General features: G+C 44.0%; 1 protein-coding gene across 7 annotated transcripts in view; it reads left to right on the top strand.

Moving 5' to 3' along the window:
* Positions 1-400: 400 nt before the first annotated feature.
* Positions 401-15,404, top strand: part of ADAMTSL3 (ADAMTS like 3) — a 278,466-nt gene continuing 263,462 nt past the window's right edge. For 4 of the 7 annotated variants that reach the window (XM_074966433.1, XM_074966428.1, XM_074966434.1 and 1 more), the window contains exons 1-2: positions 819-961; positions 2,699-2,788. In XM_074966433.1, the coding sequence (XP_074822534.1) occupies positions 2,714-2,788 (75 nt within the window). In that variant the 5' untranslated portion in view covers positions 819-961; positions 2,699-2,713. Of the gene's footprint in view, positions 497-818; positions 962-2,695; positions 2,789-15,404 lie in introns of those variants that run through there. The other 3 variants (XM_074966431.1, XM_074966430.1, XM_074966429.1) reach the window with 3 other exon arrangements.

Genomic DNA, 15,404 nt, shown 5'->3' on the forward strand with positions numbered 1-15,404 from the left:
GGATAAAATGTTACCAAGTGCTGTTTGGGGCATACACAGTCGGAGACCTAAAATATCTTAAAAGACAGAGTGATTAAATTCGTCGTTGGTGTCTAAAGAGATTTGCAGCTGTATTGAGAGTTATCAGGATTGTTGAGGTCCGGGAATTGATTAGCCTCAATTTGCTGGCTAAGTTACATCGGGGAAGAAGAACTGTCTGCTAGTGCAGGTTCCTTTGTCCCGGCAGGGCACATGGGCTAGGCAGTGGGTGAGAGTCGGCTTTTGCTAACTGACTGAGAGGTTTCCAAGACCGGCTGAGCGTCTAACTACCTGCACAAGCTGGGACTCCTGTAGCTCAGGGATCGGTCTGCATTGGCCTGGGGCTGCAGGTGGGGGCGCTGAGGCGGGATCTTGTGCGTTGCTGCAGGAAGCTGTACGGCGGCAGCCCCGTGAGTTGGGGCGGAGGAGCTGGAAGGTGAGGGTACCTGATGCACGGAGGCGGTGGCTCTCTCCCAGGGTAGTGGCTTGGGGCGCTGGATACCGGGTTCCCGACATAGGGGTGCTGGGGCCGGGGAGCTAGAAGCCGGACTCCCGCTGCAGGGCAGTTGGAAGCGGGGCTTGTAGGCCGGTGGCACCGAGGAGGGGGTGGTGGCCGCCGCCCTCCCGGGGCAGGGGCAGGGAGCCCCAGCGCACTGGCCCTAGCGCTGCAGGTGGAGGCGCGCGCGCTCTCCCGGCTCGCGCCGGCGGGGTGCGGGGGGGTGGCGGGGGGCTCGGCTGTCACAGGACGGGGGCGGCCCGTTTCCAGCAGCCGGCGGTGGGCTGGGGCTTGGCGCGAGGGAGGGGCAGGCGCTTTTAATTCGGGATGCTGTAGCCCGCGGGCACTGACAGGAGAGGCGTCCCCCGGCCCGGGCGGTGGGAAGCAGCGTCCCGCCGAGCCCTGCACACGCTGCCCGAGGAGCCGGGGCGCTCGGCCCTGCACAAGGTGGGTGAGGTCGCGGCCACTGCTGAGCGAAGGAAGCGCCCTGGACCAGAGCGGCCGCGGCTGCCAGTTACGCAGGGCTGTTGCCTGCCCCGGGAGGGAGGCGCCCCTGGTTGTTGCGGGGCTCCCGCTGCAGCCGTCCGGGGGCTACTGAAATCGGCGGGGGGGGGGGGGCGCGGAAAGGGGCCGGCGGCTCCCACTCCGGGACCGTGCATGAGCTCCCCGGCCAGGAGAGAGCGCTTCAGCGAGAGGCGAGGCAGTGTGGCTGGCATGATGCAAGGAGGGGAGGACGCGGGGGGCAGCCCCGCTCAGCGCCGGGGGTAGCGCTCGCTTCAGGGGAGGGCAAGAGGGTGCTGAGAACGGGGCTGTGTCCAGGGACACCCCCCACCCCAAGGCGCTTTGACCCAGCCCTCAGCTGGCCCGAGGCTCGGACGTTTGCGGATTCCATTAGCCCCCCTCCCGCCTCCCGCCCGGTAACTCATTCTCCAGATTGGACAAAGCGATCCACCACAATAGGCAGGTCATGTTCATTGTAAACAGAGGCGCCCTGCCCTTCGCTTGTTGTGCATCGCAGGGCTTCATTTGCTACACCGGCAGATCACTTAAAAACAAACAAACAAACAAAACCTCCTGGGAATCTATATACACCAAAGCCTGTCAAATAGACAGCTTGGCTCAGTTGTGTCAATCGCAGACCGGAGCAATAATGTGGGGGGAGGGAATCTTCATGCTTGAAATGTTGTGGTTGATTACAACTTTTGAATGACAAAAGCATACGGCGGCCCTGCCGAATTGTAAGGTGGTAAACAGCCTGATTTCCGCAAGGAATCTTAATGAGAGTTAGTTGACAGGTGCAAGAACTGGGCTGTTTGGATAGGTAGTTTTCCTTCGGGACATCTGGCCTATTTAAAAAAGGAGAAGGGTCTATGGGGGGGGGGGAGGGCGGAGGGGTGAGGTGTTTTTTTTTAAGATCAGATTTGCATTTAGACCACTTTAAGGCTTTGCACAATGTCCCTGGAAGGAGGAGGGTGGCGGTGGGGAAGCGTGCGGTCACCTTTTTAAAGTGATCACTTTGGTAATGACTGTATAGCCCACTCCAGCTTTAAGTACGAGGCGAAAAGATTTATTTACATTAAAGGTCAGTTACAATTAGTGAGCTTATTACATGATTCCTTTGGAGGGTTTAAATGGAAGTTTGCAGTAAAAACGGCAGACAGATGGATGTAGCCTTCTAATTCAGGGTGATCGCTGCTAAATTGATGGGCTTATTTTTCCTTTCTTGATCACTCGCCTATGAGCTGCGTGGAGCTAGCACGTTTGGAAGCGGTGCAAATGAATGTCGAATTCCCTGGGCTGGGCCCTCAGCTCTGAGTGGGTGAGAATGCTGAAGAAAGAGCTCATGAGAAATCCTCTTCTCTGAGGACTGGGATGGGAGGGGTTGCTGATTTGATAAATTAACTCACACGTAGGAGAGAATCTAACTCGCCCCGTGTTGCCAGCTTCCCCAAACATATTTGTTTCCCGTTCTGGTCCCTAACTGGAACTACCTCACCCTGCAGGCTGTGCTTATGGCGTAAGCTGCGAGTCTGCTTTGCTGGCCAGCACAAAACTTGGGTGTTTGGGTTGCATTCCTTCCAAAGCCCAGTTCCCTGTCCTTGCCCAGTTTGTTTTAGTCACTGAGACTCTGGCAGGAGGCACTTGACTTTGTTTAATTATAACTGAAACCACCTCTCTCAGCAGAGCCCGGGAAGGAAGATGGCCAGCCCCAAAACCACAGGGCTTTCCTGGGAGATCACTTGGCTTGCAGTTGTCATCTGTACCCATCTACAGGTAGGTGATGATCATGTTGCCGTGTTAACAGCCAGATATTGGTCTGCTGAGCATTTTAGACACTACCATTTATGATTTTAAATGGAAAACTGCTGAGGCAACTGTGTGCCCCAGTATCCAGTGGTGCCATGAACAAGATTTTCCTGACATTGAAGCTAGAGTCAAAGGAATCGAGGCAGGAAATCGGTATTTTCCTTTTTGCTAGTAACATTCTACCTGCCTTTACAACTTGGGGACTCTCTTGCTAGGTGTCAAGTGGCTGGGCTGCTTCAAGGTGATGCAGCTGCCTCTTGCCCCCAGGAGACTTAGGAACAGAGAGTGCTCAGTTATTATGGTGAAGAGGGCTATATAAGTGTGTGGGTAGCTAGAGCCAAAACCCTTTGAAGCCAGTGGAAGTCTTTCTGCTGACTTCAGAATGGGCTTTGGATCAGGTCCTTCCTGCATTCAGGATCCATGGAGGAAAGCCTTGGCTGTCAACTGATCTATTGCCTGACACATAAGTCTAATCAGTTCCAAGAAATGAGTAGTTTTAAAAATTGAGTGCTTCCATACAGCATAATGTCATCACAGTATGTCATTCTCTGCACTAATATTTCCCATAGTGCAGTAAATGTGAAGTGCTCTTTGAAGTTTTAAATCCCCACAAATCAAGAAATCTTTAGAAGAAGAAAGCAAAGTGAGTTTGACAACATTGCTGAAACAATATTTTACCAGTCTCCAAAAATCATACTGTGGTGAAACTTTTAAAATAAATGCCTGATAAAACAATAGTTTTGAATTAAGCAACCATAATGTTGTTGCGATTCATATTATTATTATTATTTATTATTTGTATTGTGGTAGTAACTGAGGTCCCACAGTCACTGACCACAGCCCCGTTGTGCTGTTTACAAACACAGGTCCTGAGGAGTTTACAATCTAATTCAAGAGGAATGTGGGGCAGACAGCCTAGCTAATTATAAGATTAATAAGGCCTAGTCTACACACAGAATTTAGCTAAGCTTGCTCTAGCTATGTTGCTCAGGGATGTGAAAAAGTCGCTTCCTGGGAGACGTAGTTAAGTCAACCTAAGCCTCAGTATAGACACCGCTAGGTTGATAGAGGAATTCCTCCATCAGCCAAGCTATCGCCTCTCAAGGGGGTGGATTAACTACAGTGATGGAAAAACCCTTCTGTTGCTGAGGCAAATATCTACACTATGATGCTACAGAGGCACAGTTGCAGCACCGTAGCTGTGCAGTTGTAGTGCCTGTAGCGTAGCGAAGCCCAGAGCTTGATAAATTTATGAATGGGATACTAAAATGAGGGTCTTCTTCAAGGAGTGTCCCTGTGGGGGCTCTACTTCAGACTTTCCACTTCAAGTGCACATGGGCCGCTGTGCCTTTGATCAGAAATTTTTGATAGCAGTGCCTGTTTGACCTGCACATGCACCCTACACATCCTTGTGCCTTGTGGTAATAAGGATATATAGGACTATGTGGGCAAACTGCCCTCAGTTCCTCATCAGCTGCCTTCTGCTTGAGATGAAGCATACAGCGTGCCTGTTGTCCTCACAACTAAGTTTTTGTATTGTTAGTGTTAGTTGGGACTGTTTCCCCTTTTTTGTTTTTTACCCCCTTAAAGGGGTTGTTCTGGAGTTTGTTCTGGGGTGTGTAGGATCCTTGGGCTTTAAGAGGTGTCTTTCCTGATGGGATGCTATCCTGGTCAGTGACGGGCATCCTTGGTACCTCTCCTGTTTGGGAGGAACTGATATCCCTAGCAAGTGTAAAATCTGAAAGTCCTTTAAAAGTAGATTTTGAAAAAATAGGGACATCAAATTTAAATTCTTATTCTTAATGGAGCAAGCCTTAAGTCTGGCTTCTGACCCAAGTGCTGAAAAATCCCCTGAATGCAAGCCGATGAGTACTGCTAGTGCCCATCTACCTCAAGATCCTGGTCACTGAGAGTCTCAAGGGACATATGTGTTGCTGCACCATCCAGGGCTGGGTCTTGGTCACCGAAAGCATCAGGGCAGACAGCTTCTGCATCAATGTCCATGGTAAAGAGCGATCTGTTATCTAAGTTTCTGTATATTAATCTTGTGATCATGGACAAAACCTAAATCTTACATTTTTTTCTTCTTCACTGTAGATTTGAAGCCAGTATTGGCACAGGTCCCTCATCCCCACAAATGGTTTTGGAATTGCTTCACTTGTCTCTGTCTCTCTCTCTCTCTCTTTTTTTAAAGAACACATTGAAGTAATCAATAGTCCATTGTGAGTAGCTTCATGAACATTTTAAGCCCAGTCAAATTTTGGTCTTGATTGTCCTTTTTAATATTCTAATCTATTTGCCATGATTTTGGGCAGTATGGGCAGATTTTTGGCATGGATGCTAAACCCAACCTTGCAGGAAGCCCCTTATGCTCCTCAGTTTTAGCTGTTTTTTCGCACTTTTAGTGACATTATAGCTATTTTACATTATTTAACATACCATTTCTGGTTTCTAGTAACCATTAATTATTCAATTGGTTGCTTAGGGCCATACTCTGTGGGCCACACAGAGCCATTCTACCCACATATTGTACCATAACTTACAGTTGTATTGTTTTTGGCTATTAAAATGCTTATGTGTGGAGCTCATCAATTTGAAACAATTGGATGCTGGGCAAGGTCAGAAGTCTGTGCCATGCCACTTATGTGAAATTGATTAATTTTATCCTGCTTGAAGGAGGTACTGAATCAAATAATGACCAGGTTAAAAGAATCTGCTGGAAATGTGGCATGAATGTAATGCAAAGAAAACTGCAGCATAACTTGTCAAAAGAGGGTACTATTATGAGAAGAAATATAGTGAACTTGGGTTATAGCAGCTCATTCTGATTCTTGGATGCCATGGTGATGAGCACTGCATAAATGTCTAGATAGATTCTGACTCTGGAATTACATTCCATAGGTTTTCAGTTTCTGTCTCAAGTTGCGGCAAGACTAGTTTGTCATGTGCAGATTAATCATTATAATGGGAGACGATATTACTGGCAATCTCTCCACCTACATAGGATAATCCAGTAAATATTTTACCAATGAATGCTTAAGTGTGGGCTTCCTCTTGAAGAAATCCGTGTTGTTATCAAGGGTTGCAGCACAAATTTGACTCTTTGGGACCATAGAATTGATCAACTGATCATTCATAGACTAGACCTTAGATTTTTGGGTTTTTTTGTATACATAGGTGCGACTTCTTAAATCATGGGTGACTCTAATGAAGTTAGTGGACCTACACCAGTATGAAACTGGTGTAAATCAGAGCAGAAACAGGTCTGTACAGTTTTCTTCGCCTTTTTAAGTGAAAAGGATAGCAGAAGTGTCATTAAAGCATTAATTATTTTCAAAGATCCAGGATGATGACTCTGTATCTGCAGAGACTTCTGTACTCCCACTGTCACAGAATCAGTACTTGAATTTGTGGCTATTCACTAAATATTTCTGTGAGCTCACACTTGCCCTTGACTTGGTTTTAAACACTCACTTGTATATGTTTCTGAGTATGCAAACAATGTTCTAGCACAAAAATGAGCTGCTCCCTTGTGTTGCTAGATGGCAATGGTACAAAGGATGTGTTGTAGATATGATGGATGCTGAAAAGACAAATAGTTTGAAAATTAATACGCATAATAGAAGTACTTAAATGCAGTTTTGTTATTTTTACATTTATTTCTTAAGGAGACCTGATTCTGCACGGTGATAATGGAGACAGCCTCTCCCTCTCATCATGGGTTTGGTCTCCTGATTAACATCATGGGATACCATTTAGTTAAGGTAGTTTTGTTAGGTACACACAGTTACACTTTTCATGGAATATGCTAATTTATATCCTTAATAATGGATTATCTGTGGTTATTAGTGATCACTAGCAAATTTAAATAGACAAAATATTTATTTCCATCAATAATTTTCACACCCAGATTTCATACTGTGCACTCAGTTACTCTTTGCTGTGTGGTTTTCAAAGCACAGATACAATGACAGTTTAAGATGCTACTGTTTGAGAGTTGTACTAGATAAGCCCTCTCTGGATCTGTTCATTTTATCTTCTGAGAAATGGAATTGCTAATATCTGAGGATAGAATAACAACAAATGCACCTTGTCTGGACATTAAAAGGGTATTAAACCAGGCTTTCTTTAGAAAAGTGAGTTTCATAGTCCACATATAATTGGAACTAGTGTTGGTTGCTGCCTTAATTTGTGTTTCTGCAATCCCTACATGTATTCTGTTCCTTTTTCTAATCTGTAATATTCTGGATTCAAAAGATATACATGCTGAAAACATTATCTGCTCAAATTGCTTCTGCCAAAAACTACCAACATAGTAAATGTCTTTAAAGTTAGGTTGATGTTGCAAGTCCAAAAATCTGATGTCCATTATATGACATAGTGAACTTGGAGACCATATTCATGGAAAACTTTTGGAATACTGTTTTACAGTAACTGAGTGTATTGTATACTAATGTTCAGAAAGTAGATTATGATCCACATACCATACGAGAGTCAGGATGCTTAACCCACTCAATAATCTTCATGAAAAAATGTCATGATGAGATTTGCAAATCCTGAGCCAAAGCTACAACAGTTAAACTGTTTCGGTGCAGTTTTAAGACACTGTGGGTAAAATCCTGGCCCCACTGAAGTCTATAGGAGTGATGCCATTGACCACAGTGGGTACAGGATTTCATTCTGTATGTTTTGAAGATAGAACCCTGCTCTTCCCCCTCCCTCAGACAAGCAGCACTTAAGAGACTCTGCAGAATGTACTTTATCTTGAAGTATCTGTTATCACTGACAGATTAGTTATTCAGTGAGAGCTTTACCAAGAAGCATATGTAAATTCCTATCGTGAATTTATGACGAACAGTGGTTGTTCAACTAATATTCATAGGATTTGAACTGCTTCTGCCCCCAATTTACAATTCAAAATAATTGGATTGCCAGAATATTTCTCTATGAATTTGAGTCTGTGAGTAAAGTCACAAACTGTGAGGATGAATGCTCATTTTTTTCAAGTTTACTCTGATCAAAAATAGACTAAAATCAACACTGGAAGATGACCAAGGGACTGGTTTGTCACCAGTATCAATGAAGTGATTTGCTTTAATATTTTACGAAGAGTTATCAATGGTGTGCTGTTAAACTGGGAGGGCATGTCTAATGGAGTCCCACAGAGATCAGTTCTGGGACTGGTATTAGTCAATATTTTCATTAATGACTTGGATAATAGAGTGGAGTGCAATGCTTATAAAATTTGCAGATGTTGCCAAATTGGAAGGAGTTGCAAGCGCTTTGGAGGATTGGATTAGAATTCAAAATGACCTTGATAAATTGGAGAATTGGTTTGAGATCAACCAGATGCAATTCAATAAAGATATGTGCAAAGTATTTTAATTAGGAAGGAAAAATCAAATGCACAACTGCAAAATGGGGAATAACTGGCTATTTGGTAGTACTGCTGAAGAGGATCTGGGAGTTACAATGGACCACAAATTGACTATGAGTCAACAATGTGATACAGTTGTGAAAAAGGCTAGTACAATTCTGGGGTGAATTAACAGGAGTGTTATATGTAAGAAATGGGAGGTAATTGTCCCCATTCTACTTGGCACTGGTGAGGCTGGAATACTGTGTCCAATTTTGGGTTCCACTCTCTAGGAAATATGTGGACAAATTGGAGAGAGTCCAGAGAAGAGCAACAACAATGATAAAAGGTTTAGAAAACCTGACCTGTAAGGAAAGATTTAAAAAAATTGGGTATGTTTAGTCTTCAGAAAAGGAGACTGAGGCAGGCCTGATAACAGTCTTAGAACATAAGAACATAAGAATGGCCATACTGGGTCAGACCAAAGGTCCATTCAGCCCAGTATTCTATCTACCGACAGTGGCCAATGCCAGGTGCCCCAGAGGGAGTGAACCTAACAGGTAATGATCAAGTGATCTCTCTCCTGCCATCCATCTCCACCCTCTGACAAACAGAGGCTAGGGACACCATTCCTTACCCATCCTAGCAAATAGTCATTAATGGACTTAACCTCCATGAATTTATCCAGTTCTCTTTTAAACCCTGTTATAGTCCTAGCCTTCACAACTTCCTCAGGCAAGGAATTCCACAGGTTGACTGTGTGCTGGGTGAAGAACTTCCTTTTATTTGTTTTAAACCTGCTGACCATTAATTTCATTTGGTGGCCCCTTTTCCTTATTCACTTTCTTCACACTACGCATAATTTTATATACCTCTATCATATCCCCCCTTAGTCTCCTCTTTTCCAAGCCTCTTTAATCTCTCCTCATATGGGACCCGTTCCAAACCCCTAATCATTTTAGTTGCCCTTTTCTGAACCTTGTCTAATGCCAGTATATCTTTTTTGAGATGAGGGAATCACATCTGTACGCAGTATTCAAGATGTGGGCGTACCATGGGTTTATATAAGGGCAATAAGATGTTCTCCATCTTATTCTCTATCCCTTTTTTAATGATTCCTAACATCCTGTTTGCTTTTTTGACTGCCGCTGCACACTGCGTGGATGTCTTCAGAGGTCTATCCACGATGATACCAAGATTTTTCTCCTGATTAGTTGTAGCTAAATTAGTCCCCATCATATTGTATGTATAGTTGGTGTTATTTTTCCCAATGTGCATTACTTTACATTTATCCACATTAAAGGTCATTTGCCATTTTGTTGCCCAATCACTTAGTTTTGTGAGATCTTTTTGAAGTTCTTCACAGTCTGCTTTGGTCTTAACTACCCTGAGCGGTTTAGTGTCATCTGCAAACTTTGCCACCTCACTGTTTACCCCTTTTTCCAGATCATTTATGAATAAGTTGAATAGGTTTGGTCCCAGGACTCACCCTTGGGGAACACCACTAGTTACCCCTCTCCATTTTGAAAATTTACCATTTATTCCTACCCTTTGTTCCCTGTCTTTTAACCAGTTCTCAACCCATGAAAGGCTCTTCCCTCTTATCCCATGACAACTTAATTTATGCAAGAGCCTTTGGTGAGGAACCTTGTCAAAGGCTTTCTGGAAATCTAAGTACACTATGTCCACTGGATCGCCCTTGTCCACATGTTTGTTGACCCCCTCAGAGAACTCTTCAAATGTGTTAAGGGTTATTATAAAGGAGAAGGTGATCAGTTGTTCACCATGTTCACTGAAGGTAGGACAAGAAGTAATGGGTTTAATCTGCAGCAAGGGAGATTTACGTCAGTTATTAGGAAAAACTTTCTAACTATAAAGGCAGTTAAGCTCTGGAATCAGCTTCTAAGGGAGGCTGCGGAGTCCCCATCATTGGAGGTTTTCAGAAGCAGGTTGGTCTAGATGATGGTTGGGAATGGGGGAGATTTACTTGATCCTGCCTCAGTGCAGAGGGCTGGACTTGATAACTGAATTCTCAAGGTCCCTTCCAGCCCTATGTTTCTATGATTTTATTTGTCCATTTTCCATTTTTTTGAGTGAATATTTCTATTGTAGTGATTGTGCGTGGTGTCACATACATAGATGTCTTGTAATGGCACAGTCCAAGCAAGTAAAGCTTACTTATACTGTCTCACAAATGTGTCTTAAAACTGTCTTAGAGAGACCACCCTAATGGGGAAAAGGTGATTCAGTCTCCATCACCGTTCTGACCTTGAGTTTCCTGAGACTTCCAAAAATGGTGCCAGTTAGTACTAATTTTGTTGGTAGTTTTATGATGTGGTCACACAAAGAATTGCACTGAGATCACCCAGGTAGTTACGCATTGACCTCCTGCCAACCAGTATAGTAGCTGGGCTACCAAGATATCAAAAACTTGCCTAGGAGTCTCTGCGTAGGAATAATCTTTTGTAAATGAATAACATAACTTTGACAAGATAAATTAGGTAAACAAACCTAAGAATAGCTCTGGTTTGATATCCCCCCACCCCCTGCTTTAGTAGATATGTGAAGGCTTAATCACAGATAATTACTCATTCAGCCTATATTATGTTCAAATGGATATTTCATGCTCCTTACCAAATCAGTCCAGTATTGAGGCTGCAGTTTTGCGTAGCACACCAAATTCCATTCCTGCCCTTGTCCCACAGAAAACCTGAGGGCATGATTCTGCTTCTTTTAAAGCAGTATTGCCAACCTCAACTGATCAAAAATCATGAGTTAGGCCCCCCCAAAATTATGAGATTAGCTTAAATGTCATAATTTAAAAAACTATTTGTTTTATTTTAATTTTTAAAATTTACCTTCTGGTTTCTGAGCCACTTTCAAGTCTTCCTCTGCAACTGTGTGGCCTAGAATCTTGCTTTTTTCTTTTTTTAAACAATGAAAACTGAAATTCTTATGTAGTCACTTGACTGTAGGTGCTGGGGCATTAAAAAACACCAGCTATCATAAAGGTTGCAATAAAATCACAGGAGTTGGCAACATTTTACAGTTAATTGCAAAACTCCTATTAACTTCCTTGGGAGCAGGTATTTAATTGGGCTCTCTATTTGTGTTTGTTTCATAAGAATACTGTAAAAAACCTCTGGAGATGGAATAGTGTTGCATTAATGCTATGCAAATTTTGGACATTACAACAGCTCAAATGTGCCATTAAATCAATGGCTGCCAAAATTTTGTATAGCTGTTAAATTGTGCATGGCCACCGTACATTATCTTCAGTCCAATACAGTCTTAATGGAACAGTTGCAGGGTAATTCTTAAGATGCAAAATCCTCCTGAAATAGTTTGTGTACAGTGAAAGAGTTAGTTTGTTTTTGGAGTGCAGTTCATTAGTGTTCTTAGTGAGCTCAGCATTCCAGACTAGACATTGGGTATAGCCATGGCAACTCCAGAAACCACTGAGTGAGTGTAGCCTGGTTGTGAAGGCAGGCCTTAGAAACGAAAAGCAGAGAGCTGGTGGAACTGGAGTTGGCATTCAAAGGAGTGAGGCTGGAGTGGGTCTTAGGTCAACTTCTGCATGCAGCTTGACATTAGAGGGGTCTTATTTTGAAGGCAGGTCTGTTCAATAATCTGGTCACTCAATTATTACTTAAGCCTGTTCTACACCTAAAACTTAGGTTATGTTTACACAACAGACCTTACAGTGGCACAGCTGCGCTGCTGTATGGTCTCCTGTGTAGCCGCTGTATGCCAGCGGGAGAGAGCTCTCCCACCGGCATAACCAAACCACCTCCAACGAGCGGCGGTAGCTATGTTGGCAGGAGAGTGTCTCCTGCTGACATAGTGCTGTCCACACCAGCGCTTTTGTCGGTGAAACTTATGTTGGTCGGGGTGTGTTTTTTCACATCCCTGACTGACAAAAGTTTGACTGACAAAAGTGCTAGTATACACTAAGCCTTAGGTTGATCGAGCTATGTTGCTCAGGGGTGTGAAAAATTCACTGCCCTGACAGACGTTGCTAAGCTGACCTAAGCCCTGGTATAGACACCACTAAGTCTATGGAAGAATTCTTCCATCAACCTTGCTACTGCCTCTCGGAAAGTTGGATTTACTGCAGTAATAGAAGAACCCCTTCAATCTCTGTAGTAAGTGACTCACTATATCAGTGCAGCTGCAGCATAGCCGTTGTGTGCCACTGTACCGTTTCTAGTGTAGACATACCCTTACTGGGTGCATGGGTCCTGAAAGAGGTTTTAAATCTTTGTCAGTTTAGGGATAAGAACATTGTTTCTGTTTCTCTTTTTGCAACATTTCCTTTGTACATATATTAGGACTGGATATCAAAAGCTTATAAAATTGAAAATACACAGACATAAATAAAGCCTGTGTTTGTTTTTAATGTGGTCTCACTCCTTAGCTGTGCAGTAATATACTGGAATCCTGTGAATCTTGTGTGCGTTGTTCAGATCAACCTATCACACTTGTACAAATATCCATATACAAATGAAATTCTCCTTTGTGCAGAGGATCCACAAAAGTAATGTGCACTACTTAAGATCTACCCATCCTTCTTCACAGGGCTGCATGTGAATTATGCAGTTTAGGATCTAGAACAGGGATGGGCAAACTTTTTGGCCTGAGGGCCACATCTGAGTGGGGAAATTGTATGCAGGGCCATGAATGTAGGGCTGGGGCAGGGATGCGGGAGCGGGTGCTGTGTGTAGGAAGGGGCTTAAAACAAGGGGTTGGGGTGCAGGGTGCAGGAGGGGAGCTCAGGGCAGGAGGTTGGGGTGCAGGAGGGGTGTGGGGTGTGGCAGGGGGCTCAGGGCAGGGGGTTGGGGTGCAGGAGGGGATGCGGAGTGTGGGAGGGGCCCAGGGCAAGGGTGCAGGAGGGGTGCGGGGTGTGGAAGGGGGCTCAGGGCAGGGGTGCAGGAGGGGTGGGTGTGGCAGGGGGCTCAGGGAAGGGGGTTGGGGTGCAGGAGGGTGCTCAGGGCAGGGCGTTGGGGTGCAGGAGGGGTGCGGTACGGGGCTCAAGATGGGGTTAGGGGGCTCAGGGCAGGGGGTTGGGGTGCGGGATGCAGGAGGGGTTCGGTGTGTGGGCTCCAGCCCAGCACCGCTTACTTCGAGCGGCTCCGGGGTGGCCGTGGTGCGCAGCAGGCTAAGGCAGGCTCCCTGCCTGCCCTGGCCTGGCCCTGCGCTGCTCCCGGAAGTGGCCAGCATGTCCAGCGGAGGCTCCGGTGGGGTGGGGTGGGGTGAATTTCAGGGCCACATTTTCAAAACATCCTCAGTCTATTTTTATATGCAATTTTGCATGCTCGCTTTTTGACCACTGTCACCAGCACACAGGTTATACAATGCACTTAACCTGCTTCGGCACTTCTGTAAATTTTACTTTGTGTCTAATTCCTAGGAATTCTTTAGGAGTCAGGCACTTAATCTGCTTAGGTGCCTACTGGGATTTTCAAAAACATATATCTGCATCTCTAGGCACCTCAATACATTTGAAAATCTGGGTTTAAGAGCCTAAATCACTTTTGAATTGAGACTTCAGCTCCTAAGTCATTTAGGCACTTTTGATAATTTTACTCTTAAATCTGAAAAATAGGTTTGTGACGTGTGCAGATATCGGCCAGTGCTTGAAAATTGCGTGTGCAACGTTACATGTGCACAAAAGGAAAATTTGGGCTGAAATATCGCTTCCAGACATCATGTTATATAAATTATTGTTTTGGAATGGTGTTATTTCTGTTTCTAATTTATATTTATTAGATTTAACATCATTATGGAAAGAAAATGAAAACAGTACTCCCAGTCTGTTTTGAGTAATGTGGTTTCCAGGAATTGTCAGTTTGTCATACTTCTGGATCCACTAGAAAAACGGTGAACACAAGTCAACTTGATTGAAATGTAAAACAATGTTAAAAATGCACTTAAGGGTGTAATTACTAGATTGCTGCTGTATACTAACTGTTGTCATTACTGTCACGGTGGGAGATCTCCATTATTTATTAATGCTATTTTATAGAACTAAGTAAGTGGAGCATTTATTTATTTGGGGAAACAATGTCTTGTTTCTCTCTCTGTACAATGTTCTTTCTGTCGTCAGTTGGTTTGTCAAAAACCAAGATTGCTGTCAAAAACCTACATTGCTTAAGATTTATGGGATACATTCTTCTGTCGGTACATGCAAGCTGCTTGGAGTATGTACTGTGTATGTCAGGTGACCTACAGTGGTTGGCTCTCTGGGCCATGGCAAACTGCAGAAGAGTTTTAAATACATCGTCTGTACGTTTATTACTTAATGCAAAGTAGAATTGGGCTGATACTGACATACCTGCACTTCTATGTAATGGAGGAGTAAGGCAGGGTATCCCTCTGTTCAGTTATAAATGTTTCCTGACCTGCACCTTGCAGGAGAAGCCCTTGCAAGTTTGCAGAAATTGGCTTCACTCCGAGCTTGCTGAGTCAGCGAGAAATTAGCTAGCTCCTAAAATAACTTGTTTTTTTCTTTTGGTTATAGTTATTTTACTTGTGTATCTGTTTGTGGATACTGCAGGCCATATATTGGCATGCAGAGGAGATGTGAAAAACTAATGCAAATAATGGTCTGTTTTAAAACATGATTTGGCTTCCTTGGGGAGAGTCCCTTTTTCTAAAAGGTCTTGAACTACTCATTCATTTGGAGACTCAGAAAACACCCCAATTAATCTTAAACTGTTCCCTGGTTGACTGACATGGCTGCTGGCTGAGATCAGCCAGTTGTGTAGTATTGTCTTTAGTATAGACTGCTTATAGGGCAGTGATCTAGTTGGAGCACTTAGGGTACACTCAGCATATTGCTGCTTTTTCAGCTGACCCCATCAACACTTGTTCAAAAGGCAAGGGAGAGAGTCTACCTACTACCAGAGATACGTTCTGTATGTGCTTTATAGATTCTGGACACTTCCTATAGTAGTATTACCATGTAATTTCTGTTCTGTAGAACTATGGAGTCAAATAATACCAGAACCTGATGCACCATTTGGGTGGTGGTCTATGATTGTACTTTACTCAAAAGTGGTCTGATTCTGTAACCCTTGCTCACAAGAGTTGTTTCAGTGAAGCCAGTGAGATTCCTTATGTGGTTAATGGCTGCACTTTCTGTCTAGAGTGTACAGTCTGTGAAGCTTTCACTCTCAAATCACTGTTTAAAAGTTTACATTTTTGTTTTTTAAATTGGTCTCCAGA

The sequence above is a fragment of the Natator depressus genome, chromosome 10 (genome assembly GCF_965152275.1).
Source record: "Natator depressus isolate rNatDep1 chromosome 10, rNatDep2.hap1, whole genome shotgun sequence".
Taxonomy (NCBI): domain Eukaryota; kingdom Metazoa; phylum Chordata; order Testudines; family Cheloniidae; genus Natator; species Natator depressus.